Here is a 20069-nt window from a genome sequence, read left to right as displayed (position 1 = left end):
TGAACCCAGTGACAGGGCAAGAATAAGGATGCAGCTGCAGAGAATGGACTGGAGGACCCGGGGTTGGGGGGGCAGGGGGCAAAGGGGAAGCTGGGACGAAGTGAGAGAGTAGCATAGATATATATACACTACCAACAGTAAAACAGATAGTTAATGGGAAGTTGCTGTATAACAAAGGGAGATCAACTCAGTGATGGGTGATGCCTTAGAGGGCCAGGACAGGGAGGGTGGGAGGGAGTCGTGGGAGGGAGGGGATATGGGGATATATGTCTAAATACAGCTGATTCACTTTGGTGTACCTCAAAAGCTGGTACAAGAGTGTAAAGCAATTATATTCTAATAAAGAGCTTATAAATAAATAAATAAATAAATAAATAAATAAAGTAAGTAAGTAAGTAAATAAATAAAATTAGAAAAATAAAGGCCTGTGCACCATTAGCTTTAAGAAATATCAGGCCTCTGCATCATAGATTTGCTATTTTTTTGTCTACATTAAGCTGAATATTTTGTCTTTGACTTAATGCATAGCATATTTGGAGGACACTGATCTAGATCTTTAATGATAATTAAGATTTCAAATAGGTTGAGATGAGGGTGATTGTGGCACGATTTTACCTCTCTCTTTAGTTTAATCACTTACTTTCCACTGAATTCCCCTCTATCTTCTGCCATGCCTTCACCCACATCTTCAAACATTTGTCTCTCTTCGAACCTACTACTTTTTAAATTACCGCAGTATTTCTCTGTTGCTTTTGTTTCAAGGCCAAAGCCCTCATACAGGTTACACACACTCTTTTTATTTCTGCCCCACTGACCCTTTTAATAACTTCTCCAGAAGCAAAGCTATTTGAGTTTTTTGGGAGGAGGCTGGATAAAATAATGTCTTTTCTTTTTTAAAATAAATTTATTTATTTATTGGCTGCATTGGGTCTTTGTTGCTGTACATGGGCTTCAGTAGTTGTGGCTCACAGCTCTAGGGCGCTGGCTCAGTAGTTGTGGCTCATGGTCTTAGTTGCTCCACGGCATATGGGATCTTCCCAGCCCAGGGACTGAACCCGTATCCCTTAGCATTAGCAGGCAGATTCTTTACCACAGCACCACCAGAGAAGTCCCTCTTTCTTCTTAAAATAGTAACTTTAAAGCACTATAAACACTGTAATAATAACTAGAACTGTCTGAAAAGAACATTTCTTTTCAGGCAAATGTTGTTAAATTAAGTAATCTGCCTCAAATTGCTGCAGACATAGTTTTGAATGGCTCACCCAAAACATATACCTCACAAGCCAACAGCAAACTGCAGGGGTTTGGGGGTGGAGAAATGATTTCTGTTTACCCTCAGTCCAGTGTTCTGTCCCATTAACAGCTTTACCTCTAAATATGCATGACATTTCCTTTAAAAAAATCTTCTGCTTAATGTTTCAAATACACAGACAAGTCCTGACCTAGTGAATCAATTCCTTAATATTGAATCACTCTGGCCAAACATGAGTCAGAGTAATAAAGTTCCCCGAGACATTTAGCTATTAGAACATCAGGGACATATGTGAACCTGTGAACAAATTCACAGTCTCAAGACAGAAAGTTTAGCTTTTATGAAAGGCCAGGGTAAGAGAGAAACAGCATTTCATTTGTTTCATGTCTTTTTTTTTAAATTGAAGGATAGTTGATGTGCAACATTATATATGTTACAGATGTACAATATAGTGATTCACAGTTTTTATGTTTCATGTCTTATCTTTTCTGAATTTCAACATTTATTAAAGAAACCTCAGTTTGCTATCTTTTTTTATTTATATAGGTACAATGATCATGTGCTGCATTTAAACACAAATTGTAGGGACACTTGCTATGCTTCACTTTCTACATATTTAGCTTGTTTTTTTTAGACTAATTGGCAACTATAGTCAGCATAGGGTTAACTGTTTCACCAGAATGTTGTATATGGTTGCATAGTATCAAATAGTATATGGTTTATGAAAAATGGAGTGCAAATATAAAGCCAAATACCATGGTTTAAAGTCAGAATATTCCCCACCTAGAATTTTGATTAATGCCTATTTTGGGTCATGTTACTATGATCTACTAGTCACTCAAACAGAACTTTTCTGAAAATCTTCTGGTTTCTCCTCTACTTCAAGTTATGTTCATTCAGGTATTAAGTAATGTCCATTCTATCACTATCGCTTAGATTTTTGTTCTCTTTTCCTTTCTTACTGTTATGACCTTTCAATTTCTCATTTCTCTTCTGAACAGCTGATTCCCTTGTTGTTGAATTAGAGAAATATTGGGTGAGCCAAAAAGTACCTTCAGTTTTTTAAGTAAAAATAAAAGACACATTTTTCATTTTCACCAAGAACTTTACTGAATAAAGTTCTTGTGTATTCACCCTTTTGTTCCACTACCTTCTGCCATTTTTCATGCAAATTCATAATTCCATCTTCCCAAAATTTTTTATCTTTTTTGAGCAATGAACTGTTCCAGGTGCCTTTTGCAGTCTTTCAGGGAACTGAAATTTTTTCTATTAAAAGAATTTCGTAAAGACCTAAATAAATGGAAATCTGAAGGTGCAATGTCTGGTGAATAAATGGCGGATGAATCAGAATTTCCCAGCTAAGCTGTAACAGCTTTTGCCTGGTCATCAAAGAAACACGCGGTCTTGTGTTATCCTGATGGAAAATTATGTGTTTTCTGTTGACTAATTCTGGATGCTTTTCATCAAGTGCCACTTTCAGTTGGTCTATTTGGGAGCAGTATTTGTTGGAATTAATTGTTTGGTTTTCTGGAAGGAGCTCATAACAGAGGACTCACTTCCAATCCCACCATACACACATCACCTTCTTTGGATGAAGACCAGCCTTTGGTGTGGTTGGTGGTGATTCGTTTCACTTGCCCTACGATCTCTTCTGTTCCACACTATTGTATCTGCTTTTCATTGCCCATCACAATTTGTTTTAAAAACAGAACATTTTCATTATGTTTCAGTAGAGAATTGCATGCAGAAATATGGTCAAGAAGGTTTTTTTCTCTTAGCTTATGTGGAACCCAAACATCGAAGCAATTCATATAACCAAGCTGGTGCAACTGATTTTCAACTCTTGATTTGGATATTTTGAGTATGTTGGCTCTCTCCCATGTGGTATAACATTGATTGCTCTCAATTATTGTTTTGATTTGATCACTATCAACTTCAACTGGTCTACCCTACCACGGAGTATTGTCCAGTGAGAAATCTCCAGCACAAGACTTTACAAACCACTTTTGACATGTTTGATCAGTCACAGCACTTTCTCTATACACTGCACAAATCTTTTTGTGTGTTTCAGTTGTGCTTTTACCTTTCTTGAAATAATAAAGCATAATATGGCGAACATGTTGCTTGTATTCTTCCATCTTCAATATTAAAATGGCTACACAAAATTCACCAATTTTGGTAAGTCTTTTTTTTTTAAATGCACACTGATATGACAGCTGTCACATACAATCTAACAAAATTGTTTCGAATGAAGTTCAAGAAAACTAAGTGCTACTACAACCATCTTACAGAAAAAAACCAAACGAATCTTTTGGCCCACCCAATAATAATGATGTAGTCGAGTTATAGTAGGCATTTTACAGAATATACAAAGGATAACAAATTTTAAATGTTAGTTCCCAATAACTGTTCTGCAACATGCTTACCTACAACTTAGTTATTGAATAATAGTTTCCTCCTATTCTTTTTTCTCTACTAGGATATCGAAATGGCATTTGATGACGAGAGAAAAACTTAAGAGTCTGATACCTGAAAAGTCTTCTCCGCCATACAGACATTGTTTCATTACAATTTTCCACATACTTCCATGTCCTCTCTTTTGGATGTTAAAGCCTTTCATGCCCCCTCCACTGTAGTATTACATCTCAAGATTATTACTGAATTGCCTCATCTTTATAAGCTATCATTGATTCTTTAAAAGCATCAAAACAAACATAATAATTTGTAAAAAAAAAATGCTGTAATCAAAGCATTTTCTTTAAGAAATGTGTTTAAGAGATTGGTGGCTTTTTGTTGCTGCTGCTGCCGTGTCACTATTTTTACATTTTACACACTGATTCCCATATTCTATATTCTTGAGAGAATGACGGCATTATTGAAAAGGTAGAATTCAGTCAGTAATTTATCTTCCTTGACATGTTGGAATATTACTCCCAGAGTAGATTAAATAGGCCTGAGTATCTCAAACAATGACCCAGGATCCCTGGAGACTGGGCAGAGGGGCCCTGAGCCTACATTAGAAGGAAGGGGTTGAGGCTGGGAACCCTTGCCAGCAGCTCTGCTTTCATATGTTTTGTATACTGGGGTATTCCATGAAAGAATTCACTTGAATAAGAAGTTCCACAGTTTTTTTTTTTTTAAAAAGTCTGTAAATCACGGAACAAGTTTTAAGTCCAACAAGGAAATAAACCAATTTACTTATGGCAGACAAAGATGTGTGAAGTGGCCAGCTCCTTGAGGTCAAAAATAAGTAATGGAGACAGAGACAACAGTGTGGTTCCTGTGTAGACAGCCAGGGACGTGATACTTAAACTCTGCTTCAGAGACGAGGGGAAGGCCTCCAGCACTTGGGAGGTGAAATAACACTTACATGACAAGACAATGTGGCTTGATTACAGTTTCACACAAAGGTTTAAAATTAAGAGACTTAGAGGAGGGATCTGAACTTGTAGAATATTCTTTTAGATTCAGCATTCTTTAAGAAATAAATCATTGAAAATTTTCTTTTGCATCACTTTTGCAGTGCTTGTCCTTAAAATCCAAGAAAGGGAAAGTATGGGCTCTCTGTTACATCAGAGGAGGTTGGACCTTTTGATCTCAGTAGTAGTGGGGTAACTAAAGAGAATGCATGCAAACAAACACTCCTCTAAATATAGCTTTTCTCAGTGTCTGCACAGCTGTTGACTGACTCTTTGGTCCAGAAAACAATGGCAGAGTCAGCAGTAATACAACTTACTCAAGGTGGTTCATAAGCTATTTAGGAAGTGCTTTACTTGAAGAATAAACAGAAGAGATCACCAATGTGGAAAGTTTTTTTAAATGACTGTTTTTCTAAAAATAAAAGCAAATATTTTATTTTTAGCCATTATAAAATGAGAAACAACATGGGTGTACCTTAAATTAAAACAATATATTATGAGAAGTAAATCCTTAACATCATAACTCTGAAATTACAGGTGCAGAGCCAGCCACAGAGCACTGTCCAGACTCTTTGGCTTTGGCATTCATCCAAGGAAAAGGGAGAAATGTGTAAGTGTGCGCATGTTTGTTTGCATACACTTGATGTTTAATCTGTCTGAAGTATCAGCATTTTCAGTGTGATGAAAATAGACAGGAATGTTGAGTTTATACACTGGCTCTTCTTGTTGGTTTCCTTTTTTCATCAACCATCTAAGAAACTCTGGATGTGCAGAGTTTGTGCCTATAAACCCAATGTGGTAAAGTTATGGGAATGGTGAATTCACCCAGTCAATGCCATCCTGGGACATCTTTGGGGCTGCACAACCATCCTTGCCCTAAAAAGCCTCTTCCTCCACATTACCTTTGCTGCTTTGTCTCTGTTTTGAAATATTAGTAAGTGGCTAAGCCAGAACTAAAATACTCAAACACAGATCTTCTGACCCCCATCTACTACTCTTTCCCCAAACTATACTGTGAAGTGAAATATATACATGATATATATATATAAAATGAAAAAATACATATATATATACACATATTACTGCAATCCTTCAAATATTAGGGAGTCAGGCAAAGGAGAATGGAGAAACAAAGGATGTTTTTCATTATGGGCTTTGAAGTGTATGATGTAATTGTCAAAGAGGTTCCTATAATTTGTGATCAGTAGTAACTTTATCTGCTTGAACAAGTACTTTTTTGGGGGGGGGGGGCGCGGGAGGGTTCTGTTTTTTGCTAATAGCAGAATGAATGACCTTGAATTTGTACTTGATTCCTCTTTTTCTTTCCAACCATCCAACCCATTTGTAGTTCCTCTAAAAATTCTGTCTGCTCGACCTGTGGAATGTACTCAGAATTAACCCCTCTCTACACCCCATCATCTCTCACACAGGTTATTGCAATGGGTCTTTTTACTAGGTCTTCCTGCTGCAAATCTTACCTCCAGGGTGTATCCTCAACACAGCTGCCAAAGCAATTCTGTTTACACCCAGGTTGGGTCATGTCACCCCTCTGCACTAAGCCTTCCAATGGCTCCCATTTCACTCAGAGTGGAAGTCAGTGGCTCTGCCTTGGCCTGCACTGCACTACAGGATCTGGCTCCCTTAACCTCCTTGACCTCACCTCCTGCTAGTCTTCCTTGCCCCTTCTCTGATCCAGCCTAGCTGGACTGGCCTCTTGATGGTAATTGAACTCACCAGGGGTGCTCCTGTCACAGAGCTTGTGCAGTTACTGTTCAGTCGGCCTGGAGCAGCAACATACGAGGCTCCTTCCTTCACCTCCTTCCTTGGTGAAGCCTTCCCCGAGCTCTATGATATGGCCCTCTTCACCCTTAAACTCTTAATTCCTGTCCCTTTTTCTGCTATGTTTTCCTTCACAGTGCATTAGCTGTGCTCTCTAGCACAGTATATATTTTATTTACTTGTGTCTCCCTGCACTAGAAAATAAATGCCAGGAGAACAGAGATTTTTGGAGGTTGTGTTGACGGATATGTTTCCCAGCACCTAGAACAGTATCTGGTAAAGTAGGCACTTGATAGTGAATGAATGAATGAATGAATAAGGAATGAATTTCAAGGAAATAAAAACAAAAATCCCAACTAAATCAAAGGTCATTACCTCATGAACCATTAACTGGCAATGGAAAGCTTCATGAAGGCTTACATACGAGTTTGACAAACTAGTCAATGCATTGTTTTCTCCCCTAAGGAACTTCTAAGGATATGCATTTAACTTTGGGGCTCCTCTTTACAAGACTGAGAAATAGTAACATTTACCTACCTCATCATATTTGTGGTGAGGATTAAGTGACAATATAAACATGTGCCTCATGCAAATTCTAAATTACGTTTTTTGTTTTGTTATTTTTGACATCTGAGATCATTCAGAGCCACATCAGCAAAGAGATCCGAAAAGTTCTATTGTTGGAACCAAATCATTAAATTATTTTAGCAAATCTCACACCACTGATCCAAATGACCCAATTTTCTTTTAAAGGTAAATGATGACAATAAATTCTCCAGCTAATTCAGACTATGTACAACACTATAGAAAATTCAGATATATGCGTATTCATCCGGAAACTGCTATAAATTAGATGAAATTCATAGTTTGACTTAAACAAAACTCCAAAGTAAATGTCCACTTTCTTCAGGTTGGCATTGTAGTAGAAAGGTTCTAAAAAAAAAAGAGCCATGTGCCAAAATGTCTATATCTCCTAGCACCTTTAATTTCAGGATTTAGTCCTTAGAAATTCAGTTGCTTTTTGCTGTTGAGCCAACTGCTTTGCCACAATAGAAATCTTTTTATCATTCATTCCATGGGAGCAGAGACATGTTTATAGAGAAGAAGTCTCTTTCAAAAGTCAGACCTATGAGACCTGAAACAAGCTTTCAATTATAGAGAATATGAGGAAAAACACAGTCAACTGCATTTGCTACTTGGACAGTACTTAAATAGTCATATGCATAGAGTAGGTTTTAAATAAATGATGGAAAAAAAAAGAGATAAAGATAGTAGTAAACAGTCATGAAGCATTAAAGGCTAAACTATTGCAGTGTTACTCAGTGTGGTTCCAGACAAGCAACTTCACTATCACCAAGTGGCTTGTTAGTAATGTGGCATCTCAAGCCTCACTCAAGAACTTCTGAAACAAATTTCTGGGGAAGAGCCCAGAGAAATGAGAAATGCTTTACAAATTCTCCAGGTGATTAATAATTTGATTAATAATTTAAGTGTTCTTACAAATTCTGAAAGGTAAATTAATAACATTAGCCCTAATTTACATATGAAGCAAATGAAGAACAAGAATGGATTCCAGTTTTCCCAAATTGTATGGGAAAACCAGTTTGAAATGAGTTTTTGGTTCTTAGAATAACTCTATTTAGGTCTTTTTTTTTTTTTACTTGAATAAGATATTCACTTATTTCTACTCTAAAGATAAGCTGTGAAGCTATACCAAACCCATCCTGTCAACCATCTGAGTAATGTAGTGGAAAATCATAGTTTTGGGGTTGGAATTTCTAGTCTCATTATTTACTATGGGATTTTGGCCAAGATATTTTACCTCTGTGAGCTTGATTTCTTCTTATGTAAAATGTGGATGTTAATAATTATCCCCAAGTTATGAGGCTTAGAGAATATGTATATATGGAGAGAGACACACACATAGATTAGAGAATATATATTAGAAAATAATATACATATATAAAATATATTCCTTAATACTTAAGTTCCACAAAAATATTACATCTTTTCTCCCAATATTTTATCTTCAACTAAATCCTTTAGCTAGAAAAATGTATAGCTAAGTTAATTTTATAGCATTACAAAGACAACCAAAAAAGAATCAAAGTAAAAAGCTGATTTCAAATATTTGAGCTCATATTTTTTAAGCATGTTAAAAAACTAAACTAAAATAAACTTTAATTTGACGAGTATGAATTACTAAGTTCACATATTTATTATACATTTATTATGGCTTTATCTTGTGCAAGAACCTGATGTGTTCAAAGGATATAACCTCATGATGTTCAATCTCAAAGATAATTTTTATGTCTAATAAAACAATTAAAAATTTTTGCATTCCTCAGATTCAAGATTATGGCACAATATTTTTAAAAATTTCTAATAAATTAGACTTATTAAGAACTTAAGATTATTGATCATTTATAATATACATTAATATTGTAGTGTACATTATCATGGCATACATTAACACAATTAATATTATAGTATAAGATCATACTATCAAAATTTCAGTATAGATTGATAATTATAGTATAGATTATCATAGTATAAATTAATAAGTAGAATGGAGTTTGCAAGCAAAGATAACTCATGAATTTTTGCTAGGTAGAAGAGCAGACAAATTGGGTCAATTAACTTTTTTGCTTTGCTTTTGTTTGTAGATAGAAGGAATTAAATTCATTTACATGCAGATGGAAATGATTTTGTAGAGATATAAAAATTAATAATGAAGGAGAGATGGTAAAAGTCTAGGAATCAGGGGATTGAGGAGGGAGAAGGAGCTCTGGGAGGCATGCGTCTTTGACAGATGTGAGCACCTCAATGCCTATTGGTGGAAGGAAGGCAGAAAACATGGCTATTGATGCTGGTAGGTGGGGAAATTTTATATTGGTAACATGAAGAGATAATTCACTGTTGCTTCTTTGCTTTCAATGGAACTTTGAAGTAAAGTAATGAGCTGATGAGGGGATATTGGCAGTTTGGGACGGTGAGAAATCTTGAAATAGTAGTTCTGAAGAGTTGGACATATACTAGAGGAAGGTTAGAGGACCACTGGGCATTTTTGCCTGCCTAATTTGGATTTGTGGTCATTAATTTAATAGAATATTGGTTGCCACTTAGGTTCCTGCCTCTGTGTCCACCTATTGGTTGGACCTTCTCAGACTCTTAACGTTGCCAAACCACATTTATCCAGCTTGTCTGGACACTGTGCATGGAACAATCCAATACTCTCACAGGGTCCTGTCAGTTTCCCCAGGCCTTTTCTCATCCAGATCTGGTTCCCTTACCCTCTCCAGCAAGCTGGAGAACAACCAAGTATTGAGAAAACATATCAATGTATCTCCTCAGCAAGGGTACAGTGACTTAGCAATTGTTTTCTGGCTTTTCTCCCTGCCAGGTGCAGGTGGTTGGTAGACTGGTGTTGGTGATATGATAGAGACATGATATTGATTCTGTCCGATCAGTGGAGAGAAGAGTCCCATTCATTGCTTTAAAATGTTTAACAATGTCTTTGTTGGAAAAAATGATGTGCAACATGCCTCTGAATTCTAAGAATTCCATCACTGTATTTTGGCTGCCACACCTTATAATACCCAAGAAAATGTGTATAAAGCTTGCGTATAAAGATGTAAAATGGCCAGAGAATTATAGGAGGAGAGATGAGGGATGTTGAGGGTCTGGAAGGATGCAACGGCATTTTCCCAGAGGAGAATGAAAAACATTCTAGCGAAGGGAATTCTGCTTAGAAGGGAACAGGGGGGTTAAAAGGCATAATCCTTGTGGGAAAGTACAAGTACCCTTGCAGTGATAACCCACAGAGGGTATAAAGGGGAAAGTATTGGGATATCGTACCAGAATCTTGTCAGAGGCCAGATTTTGAAGGTCCTTGTATGGAATGCCACAGGTAATGGCAGCTTCTAGAAGATGTTAAGCAGGGAGTGGCATGATTTTGACTGTGTTGCAGAGATTTCATTCAGGTCTTTGCGTGGAATATGGATTCAAATGCTGCAGTATAATCATTAAGAAAGTTAACGAAATAGTAATCACAGAGCACATGAAATGCCAATCACCATAAGGCCTAGAACAATGTCTTATTTCAAAACTCTTTATTGTACACCTACTGAGTGGTAGTCCCTGGGGCGAGCTAGCATTCAAAGCTGAATAAGAGATACTAACGACATTCAATAAAATGTTTTAAAATTATTGTTGACTGAAGGAATTTGAAGTAATTAATCACTGGCCTTTTCATTACCCAATTTTTAATTCTTTTCATTTAGTGTGGTACTCTTAATGTCACTGTTTAAACATACATCTGCTTTTGCTTGTCACAGGCTTAGCAGGGTTCCAACAGATTCTGTCAAGCATGACAATAGCAACATGCCAAGTGTAACAACCAACAACAACACACAAAATCTCCAAGTGCAGAAACTTAAAAAACATACCCCTAATCACCTTCCTGGACATTTCAGAACTAAAAATATCATATGAAAAATCCCGGTGGATAAAATATATTAAAATTGAAACACATGGAATTTAATTTTAACTTTTTATACTTACAGATTGAAATTGGAAAAGAGATATGATTATAATCACAGCTTTTAAAAAGAACAAGCAGTCAGTTCTTTTAAAGTTAGTATGTGATTAAACATTATGGAGAGGTAGTTCTAAATGTAGAAGAATTTCTACTTAAAAACTATATAATACTTAAGATTTTTCACACTATTTTCACATATGTTATCTCAATTAAGTGCTATAACCTTTGAGATTATCATTATTCCTACCCTACAGATGAAAACACGGAGTCTCCGAAAGATTAACTGACTCATTCAAGGTCATAGCCAGGAATTTGCTGAATCAGTACTGTAATTCAGATTTCCTCTCTATATATTCTATGTTAGTTCTGCTCTGTCACATGGCCTGCCAAAGGGAAATAAATAACTGTTTATTTATCTTTTCATTCATTCATTCTTCACATGTATTCTTCATGCCTATTAGTACAAAGCACTGGATTGGTTGCTGTGAGATTTATGGAGGTAATAAATCAGTCTTGCTCCTCAGGGGACCAGCGTGTGAGCAAGATGGAAAATCATGCCTAATAAGATAGTAATAGAAAGAATTATGTAAGGTTATCATTGGAATAATATTTCTGTCTAAGGAATCACAGAAACCTGTATAGGGAAAGTGGTATTTTAGCTGAATCTTAATGAGTGGCTGGCATTTGGGCCAAGTGAGATAGGGTATGAATTCCAAGTAGTGGAAACAGTAGGTGCAAGAGGAGGGAGAAAGTCAAGGATAAGATGTGCTCGAGAAACAGTGAATCATTCTTTTCTTTAGAGCAGAGAGTTTGAAGATACAGAAAGATAAGGCTAAATTTGTTTTTGAAGACTGGACTAAGGTGCTTACACATTTCACGGCAGGAGGAATGGGGTGATGAAAACAGCAAGGGTTTTGCTGAAGCCACATGCGTTTGGGTTCCAATAGAGGTTCTGCTGCTTAGAAGCTGTGTGGCCACCAACGACTTACATAATTTCTCTAAAGCATTCATATATCATCCATAAAATGAGGATATTTGTTAGGCATTTGATAAATATTTTTTGAAATAATAAAAATATATTACCTTCAGGGTGATGTGAAGATCAAATGACAGAATGTTTGAAAAACAACTGGCACAAAAAGGCTCTCAGTAAAAATCAGTTTTTTTCCCCATTCTGTGGCATTCAGTGGAACTAGGGATGGTATTTGCTGACGGGTGGTGATGTAATGAGAGTTATGTTTGAGTAAAGCAAATGTGTTGGGTGAATTAGAAGAGAGAGGGAATAAAGTAGTAGAGACAAAAAGTCTCTTTTGCAATAGAGCACACAGGGGAAATGAATGTCTCAATGAAGTTACACTCCTGGGAATATTTAATACCTGGAATGAGAAAAGAATATTGCAACACACTTTAATTATATCAGAGTAAAACACAGAAAAAGATTACGTAAAAATTAATTCCATAATATTGCTATAGGAAAAAGTCCAAATGAAACTAAATCTTGAAATAAAAGAAGTTTTCATGCCTACCTAGGAGCTCCAAGCATTTTTGGTCTTCCCTTCTTTGATCTCTGTGAGAGGTCATATGGATGAAACAAAATGATCTGAACCCTTGGCACCTGGATGTATTTCCACCTTTCAGGACAGCTATTCAGGAAACTCACCAGAATTACCTGAATAGGGTTTCACTTCAAAGCATGTCTTTTTAAAAAGACTCATTTAAAAGTAGGGACTTTGATCATAAGGGTGTACCAATAGCCTACTTGACCATGATTCTACTGTCAGAAAAATCCATATGGTCAAATAGGAAGAGGCAGCTATTTGTTGAATGGTGTTGTCTGTTGAGCCACTCTTTCTGAAATGGTTATATATGTGAGGTTTTAACGACACCCTCTCCATTTGCTGTTACATTCATTTTCTAAAGCCAAAGTGAGGCTTGGGAAAAACTCCTGTTTCTTCTAAACTTCTAACCATAAACATTTTTCTAAAGGTTTATGTATTAATTAAATATTTATGAATGTAATAAGTGAACTCTTAGTAACTGATATTTATTGTGTACTCTTAGGATGTAGAACACTACTTAAAACTAGGTCTTGGATAAAAGACGTGGATGGAAGAGGAAGCATGCATGACCCTTGATGTTTACAATCTAAGTGGGGGTGGGGGAAATATTGTGTGTATGTACCACATGCCTATGAAGTGGAATAATCAAACCCTACTCCCCTCTGCTTCCTTGAATCTTTCTCCCATGAAAGTGGCTGAAAGAATTCAAATACTTTTTCAGGGTTTTCAATACTGGGGTAATTGTTAAATAATAATTTCATATCTAAAAACAATATAAACTACTGGGAGATACATTCCCTTGCTTCCATAAAGGAGGCCTACACAGATCCTGTCTTCCTGGACCAAACCCCCAAACCTCCTCATTGTACACAGTGTGGCTACAGTAGTTGGCTATGGACAGGCAGGAGGCCCAGCTCAATCAACCTCTAGAAAGAAGTTAAAACTTGACACAATATTTCCTAGGAGGTCATCTGGAAAAAAATCCCACCATGCTTTTCAGCCCTTTTTATTTCAGTCTTCATCATAGTTCCAATCTTTCCAATGTATCTGCTTTTACTCAGATTCTAATCTCTATATATCTCTGTACATTTTCTGCTCTGATTAAACCCTTCTCCCCTCCTAAGTCCCTAACTCCTTCCAAGGAGCCTTCTGTTACTGAAACTTGGTCATTAGCAAAATCCTCTCTGACCTCATCACTTTCCCGGACATTCCTCCCACCTTCTTGCTCTAGCTGATCACTGGCTGTGCTCTCAACTTAGCACTGGTCTTCTACCCATACCCCAATTATCAAAGAGGCCGAAGCAAGAACTGGGTATCCTTCTAGTTCCTCACTGGTGCTTGTACACAGTTTGGCTCCTTTCTTTCTTTTTTTCTTTTAAGAACTTTTGAGATATAACTGACATACAAGAAATTGCATATATTTAAAGTGTACAGGGACTTCTTAGGTGGTGCAGTGGGTAAGAATCTACCTGCCAATGCAGGGGACACAGGTTCCATCCCTGCTCCAGGAAGATCCCACATGCCATGGAGCAACTAAGCCTGTGAGCCACAACTATTGAGCCCATGTGCCGCAACTACTGAAGCCCACGCGCCTAGAGCCCATGCTCCACAACAAGAGAAGCCACTGCAGTGAGGAACCAGTGTACCACAATGAAGAGCAGCCTCCGCTTGCCGCAACTAGAGAAAGCCCATGTACAGCAATGAAGACCCGATGCAGCCAATAAATAAATAAATAAATAAATAAATAAATTTATAAAAAAAAAAAGTGTACAATTTGATATTTTTTTCTTATTAGTAATGTATATATGGCAATCCCAATCTCCCAATTCATCCTCCTGTTTCTTTTTAAAGGCCCAACCTTTTTGAACAGTCAGGCAACAGGTTAGAGACTCACTGTCTTTCCTGTTAGAGTCTTTTATCTAATTCTAGGTCCTGCCCTCCCATCCCTCAGTCATAGATGATTCCAGCAACTGGCTCACTGTGCTCTTGAATTCAATTTCTCCAATTATTCTTAATGGTTTAAATATCCACCCAAGTGATCCATCCAACTCCCGGCCCTTGTAATACTTTGCCTTCCTCACTTCCAAAGATGTTTTCCTCCATCTCATTTTAGCACCCATTCCCCTATCATTTCTAAAAACTGCACTGCTTATAAAATTTTGATCCCAAGCATGCATTTCTCCAACTACCATTATTTACCTTTTCAGCTTTCCAAGTTTACTGTGGTGTCCTCACTTCAACCCTAGTCTGAGAGTCAATCCACTGACCCTGGCACTTTTTTACAGAACATATCCCCTTATGGCCTTCTCGGGTTCCTTGCCAAGTTTAGAGTCCACAATCCCAATCTATTCATTTGGCAAAGCTCCAAATCTAGGTAAATCCACCTCTTCAACAGCGCTTCTTCTGCACACAAGCACCTGAACCTGGCACAAGAAAAACAAACAAGTGATGACTGGTCTCTATTTAAATTTATGATCCAAATCTCGGATGAGCTCTCATTGCGACCTGGTGTTTTTACGGCACTCCCCTACTTAATTCACTTTCTCACTCTCCTAGAATATTTTCTATCTCTGCCTTTAAACCTTAAGGTCCTCATTCTCATCTAATGACCTCATTTGTTATTTCACTTAGAAAGTAGAATAATTCAGAAGAGAACTACCTCATATTCTCCAAAACCAAATCTTTCAACCTCTTTGAACATGTACATCCATACCCTCCCTTCTTTCATATTAAAGTGAATGAACTGGTAAAGAATAGCTAAAGCAATTTGGAAGAAGAACAATTAAAAAAACTTACATTACAGATATCAATATTTATTTTAGAGCTATAATTGTTAGGAGAATGTAGGATTGGCACAAGAATAGACAAAGAGACTAATGGTGCAGAATAGAGTCCAGAAACAGACCCAAACATGTAGATTTATCTGATTTATGAAAAAGATGACACTGTAGTGAGGTGGAGAAAGTAAGATATTTTTAATAAATAGTGTGGATCAAACGGGTTTACATATGAAAAAAATATGCTTGAATCCTGACTTATACCATACTAGAAATTAATTCCAGTTGAATTGTAAATGTAAATAGAAAAATGAAACTATAAAACTTTAAAAAAAGACCATTGTCACGATCTTGATTCAGTCAAAGATATCTTAAATAGGACATAAGGAAAAAGACTATAAATAAGCCTACAATAAAGTTAAAACCCTCTGTTCAAAAAAAAACATTATTAAGAGAGTCAAAAAGCACGCCACAGAATGGGAGAATTCATTTGCAATACAACTGTCTGACAAAGGAATAGAATATAAAAATAACTACCACAAATCAACAAGGAAAAGCAAACAGCTAATGAAAAAATAGGAAAAAAAAAAAAAAACTGAAAAGATACAAGCAGATATCCAAATAGTCCATAAAAATATGAAAAGATTCTCAATTTTTTTAGTCACCAGGGAAACACAAATCAAACCATAATGGTAAACCAGTGCATAACAACCAGAATGACTAGAATGAGAATGACAACATCAAGTGTTAGCAACAATGTGAAGCACATAGAACTCCACATTGCTAATGACAGTGTATAGTGGTAGAACCACTTTGGGTAACTGCTGAGCAGTATCTACAAAAACTGAACATACTCATCTCTATTATCCAGTAATCCCACTTTTTGAAAGATACCCAAGAGACATGTACACATATATGCACCAAAAAACATATGCAAGTATGCTGATGGCAGCACTATTAATAATGGTCCAACACTGGAAACAACACACGTCATTCAACAGAATGGGTGAATAAACTATAGTACACTTATATAAAAGAACACTATTCAGTAATGGGAACAAATGAATTATATCTACAGGCAACAACATGGATAAACTTTACAAACATAATGTTAAGAGAAAGAAGCCAGACATGAAAAAATACCTTCTCTACTATTCCATTTATATGAAGTTTGAAAACAGGCAAAATTAATCTAAGGTGTTAGAAGTCAGGAGGGTGATTACCCTTGGCAAGAGGCAGGGATTGTTTTTAAAAAAGATTAATTTATCAACTATCCTATTACAAATACACATTATTTGAGTTACCTTCGCATTTGTTAAAAATGATCATCATGATATTTCAAGTGGAAAAAATGAATAACAAAATAGTAAAAACACAAAATTATTGCCAAAAATATAAATTCAGTTCAGACTGCCAATCTTTCCAACTCTTAAAACACATCTAAATTTTGCAAAACTCATAATTCTTTTTCTGAGGCCTTATATTCTCTTTTAAGAAGAAATGATGTCAGTTCTATGTCTTTATTTGAAAAACTATTTTAAAAAAGGTGAAAAAAATTACTTTGAAATAAATCAAGCTGCTTTCTCATTCAGCCTTTATATCACCAGTCCAACTTTGAACTCCTGTAGTGTTGTTTCTCAAAGTCCAATGTACAGAACCTCTGCATCACTACCTCTCTCGGAATGTACTGCCACATCTATTTTAAATGAAAATAACAATAGTAACTACTTCATAGAAGTGCTGTAAAGATTAAATGAGATAAAAACGCATTATTTTGGAACACAGTAACTGCTCAGTAGATGCCAGCATTTAATACTAACACTCTTAATTTACATTAGTAGCATTATCAGAATAACCTAATTTTGTTAAATTACTACTAATTTCTGGGCTCAACCCCAGACCATTGAAGCTGAGTCATTGGTTGGGCCTGGAAATCTGCACTTTAGCTACTACCATTTTGGCTGATTCTTTTTGCACAAATTTGAGAATCACTGTCCAGAGACTAGGGCTTACTTATTTGTTCCTCACAGTTCCAATACAGGGATAGGCACACAATGAATGCTTATTGACAGGCTAGCTTATATTCAATACTGCCAGACTGATACGATGTAAATTATTGAAGAATCTGGAATTTATTATAGATTTGTGCAGTATAAGGGAATAGATTTTTATATTTTGACTCCTGCAAAATATAAAGGGAGGATTGTTTTGTTAATAGTATCAAAAGTAGCTCCAGCTTCAATCACTTAAACTCTTTCTTTATAAATGTGAAGATATTTGAATTCTATCATATTGCACATAACCTATTCTTTCCCTTAATGTAATTCAGTCCATTTACGTTTTTTATTGCTTTTTTTTTTAAACTTTAGAGGATCCAGAAATCATAGATATGTACTCATGGAGAGGACAAATGACCATATTCTCTGGGCTTGCATTATGAATATTAGACCCAAAACTAGGCTTCCATAAACCACTTTCTTTCTTACATCTGTGTTCATTTAAGGAAGATTCCAGCAATTTGTCTAAAAAGAGAACTGAAAGTGCAAATGTCTTCAACTGTTTAATTCAAATAGAAATTTAAGTCAAATCACAGTAGCTATTTGAACTTTCTGTCTATAAAACAGTTTCGCAACTTGTTACACTGGACAGAAAAATTTAATAAGGAGAATAAATCTTCTCATGAGATGTTTGCATCAAAAAGACAGGAGAGTCAACCTTTGACAACAAAGAAAAATGAGGATTTATTTCCACCCTCATTTCTGCTTCATGTCATTAAGTACTTATTAAGGACTTATTTTCCAGCCAACAATCTGCTCCTTTACAAATACCAAATGCCCTTGACTTTCTGATGCCACAATTAACCTTTAAAATGACTGTGAAGTACAGTGAGTCTTCTTTACGCTCCCTCTTAAGAGAGAAAAGAACTGGAATTTTTTCTTTTCTGGCAGTGATGGTAACTCCTGACAGTTTGCTAAGCAGTGGAAATCATGCAGTAAGCAAAAGTCTCTGCAAGACAGAGATTCCTACAAAATAGTCTTTATTTTTCCAATGGATACTGGCTACTCTTATAGGATCCAATTCCAAGAACAACTTCGGTGAAGCAAGGGTCCCCTGAAACTGAAATCACAAGACTCATACACTGAAACCGCTAAGGCTTTTCTTCTACCTCTGCCCAGTCATAGCTGGACCTCTGGGTCTCCTAGTTTATCTCTGTTCCACAGGCTGAATTTGGACATGCAAATCAGTTATAACAACCTATATTGTGACAGGATAGAGTGAAAATATGAAAAGGAGTGAACACCCTAAGTAGAAGATTTAGCTATTTAGCAAAGCAATGATAATACTAAAAACAGCATCCAAATAATCTACTTTTTATTAGAGTTAATCAGAAAATTCCCAGATGTGTGAGGAGCAGCAGAAAACTTCAGATGAAGCTTAATCATGCTGAGCATTTACCACTGTATTTTCTCCCACTTTGAGAACTACCTTGGTAATTACATATTGCCTTCCTTAGCAATTCTGTAAGAGAAAATTGCCTATCAAAGACCCAAACACACTCACATGTACACTGGTCAGATTTTACACTGCCTTCCATATGTTTCTTTAGCCCCTCTTCTCTCTGTGATTACCTGTGGCTTTGATTATTCAATCCTAGATTTAAGAATAAACCAAGAGTCCAGAAAAATTTTGGTCTGTTTTTCTTATCAGTCATGGTGACTGTGAATTCTATTGTGAAACCTGACACAAAATCTGAGCATTCTCAAAAGCCAACACAGATTTAGAAAAGAAGACTTCTGGAGCCCTCTGGTTGGTAGGTGGGAGTTTACAAGTTCTGATCTCATTTTAAAACTCTGAAGGCACTTCACAGCAGGCTCTGAGAGTAAAATGAGACTAAAAAGTGAGGAAAATGAGACTAAACTAGTGATGAGACTTTCAGGATCATCAACAGGACATTGATTCTAATTTCCACCACAACTAAATGCATTTTATCCATTCATTCATTCACTCATTCATACTTTTAGTTCTCCATATTTTCTGCAACTCCATTAAGTTAGGAGCTGGATCTTAATTAAGTGCGTAATATTTCTCCAAGGAATAAATATATGAAGCAGTAACACTTACTTTCCAGTAATAAACTGACTCCTGGACGGTGTGCAAATAGGCTGGACATAGTAGTTCTCCAGTTTAACTCCTTCGGCAGCAAGCTTGTCAAGAGTGGGAGTCCTTATCTCCGATCCGTGGTAACCCACATCTCTAAATCCCTGATCATCCGCTAGGATGAAAATGAGATGGGGCTGGGAGATGGCAGTTATGCTGGGCTCTGGTCTGTCTCCAGTTTGAGCTCGCAAAGCCCCTTCCTCTTCCTCCTCCAAGCCCTGGCCCCAGGACAGGTAACCATAGGTAAGGAGGCTGAGGACCCAGAAGCCTGCCAGCGCCCCCATGGCTAGCATCTTTCCGGGCCAGACCCAGGCTTGCGGAGGAGGTGGCGGAGGCGGAGGCCCCGCGCAGCCCCTGGAGGCCATTCACTCTGGTCCTGGCTGAAACTCTAAGGCAGAACAACGCACCGCACGCCGCCGCTGGCGCACACATGCACGCAGGCGGGTAGAGCCAACAGGAGGTGGAGGGTCTCCACCTGGAAAGAAGTCCTATGCTCCTCTCAGCTGTCAACGCGTCCAACAACTTTAATCTTCTGTAAGTGGGGGCTTAAGGAATGGAACGTGTGGGAAAACGAGTCGCTTTTCT

General features: G+C 36.9%; 1 protein-coding gene across 1 annotated transcript in view; it reads right to left on the bottom strand.

Moving 5' to 3' along the window:
* ARSJ (arylsulfatase family member J) overlaps positions 1 to 19849 on the bottom strand; it is an 84243-nt gene extending 64394 nt beyond the window's left edge. Inside the window, exon 1 of the mRNA XM_057705214.1 lies at positions 19449 to 19849. Coding sequence (XP_057561197.1) covers positions 19449 to 19849 — 401 coding nt within the window. The remainder of the gene's footprint in view (positions 1 to 19448) is intronic.
* Positions 19850 to 20069: the final 220 nt, after the last annotated feature.

This window comes from Hippopotamus amphibius, chromosome 13, assembly GCF_030028045.1.
Source record: "Hippopotamus amphibius kiboko isolate mHipAmp2 chromosome 13, mHipAmp2.hap2, whole genome shotgun sequence".
NCBI lineage: Eukaryota > Metazoa > Chordata > Mammalia > Artiodactyla > Hippopotamidae > Hippopotamus > Hippopotamus amphibius.
Note: the sequence above shows the minus strand (reverse complement) of the source record. Positions and strands in the feature narration are given on the sequence as shown.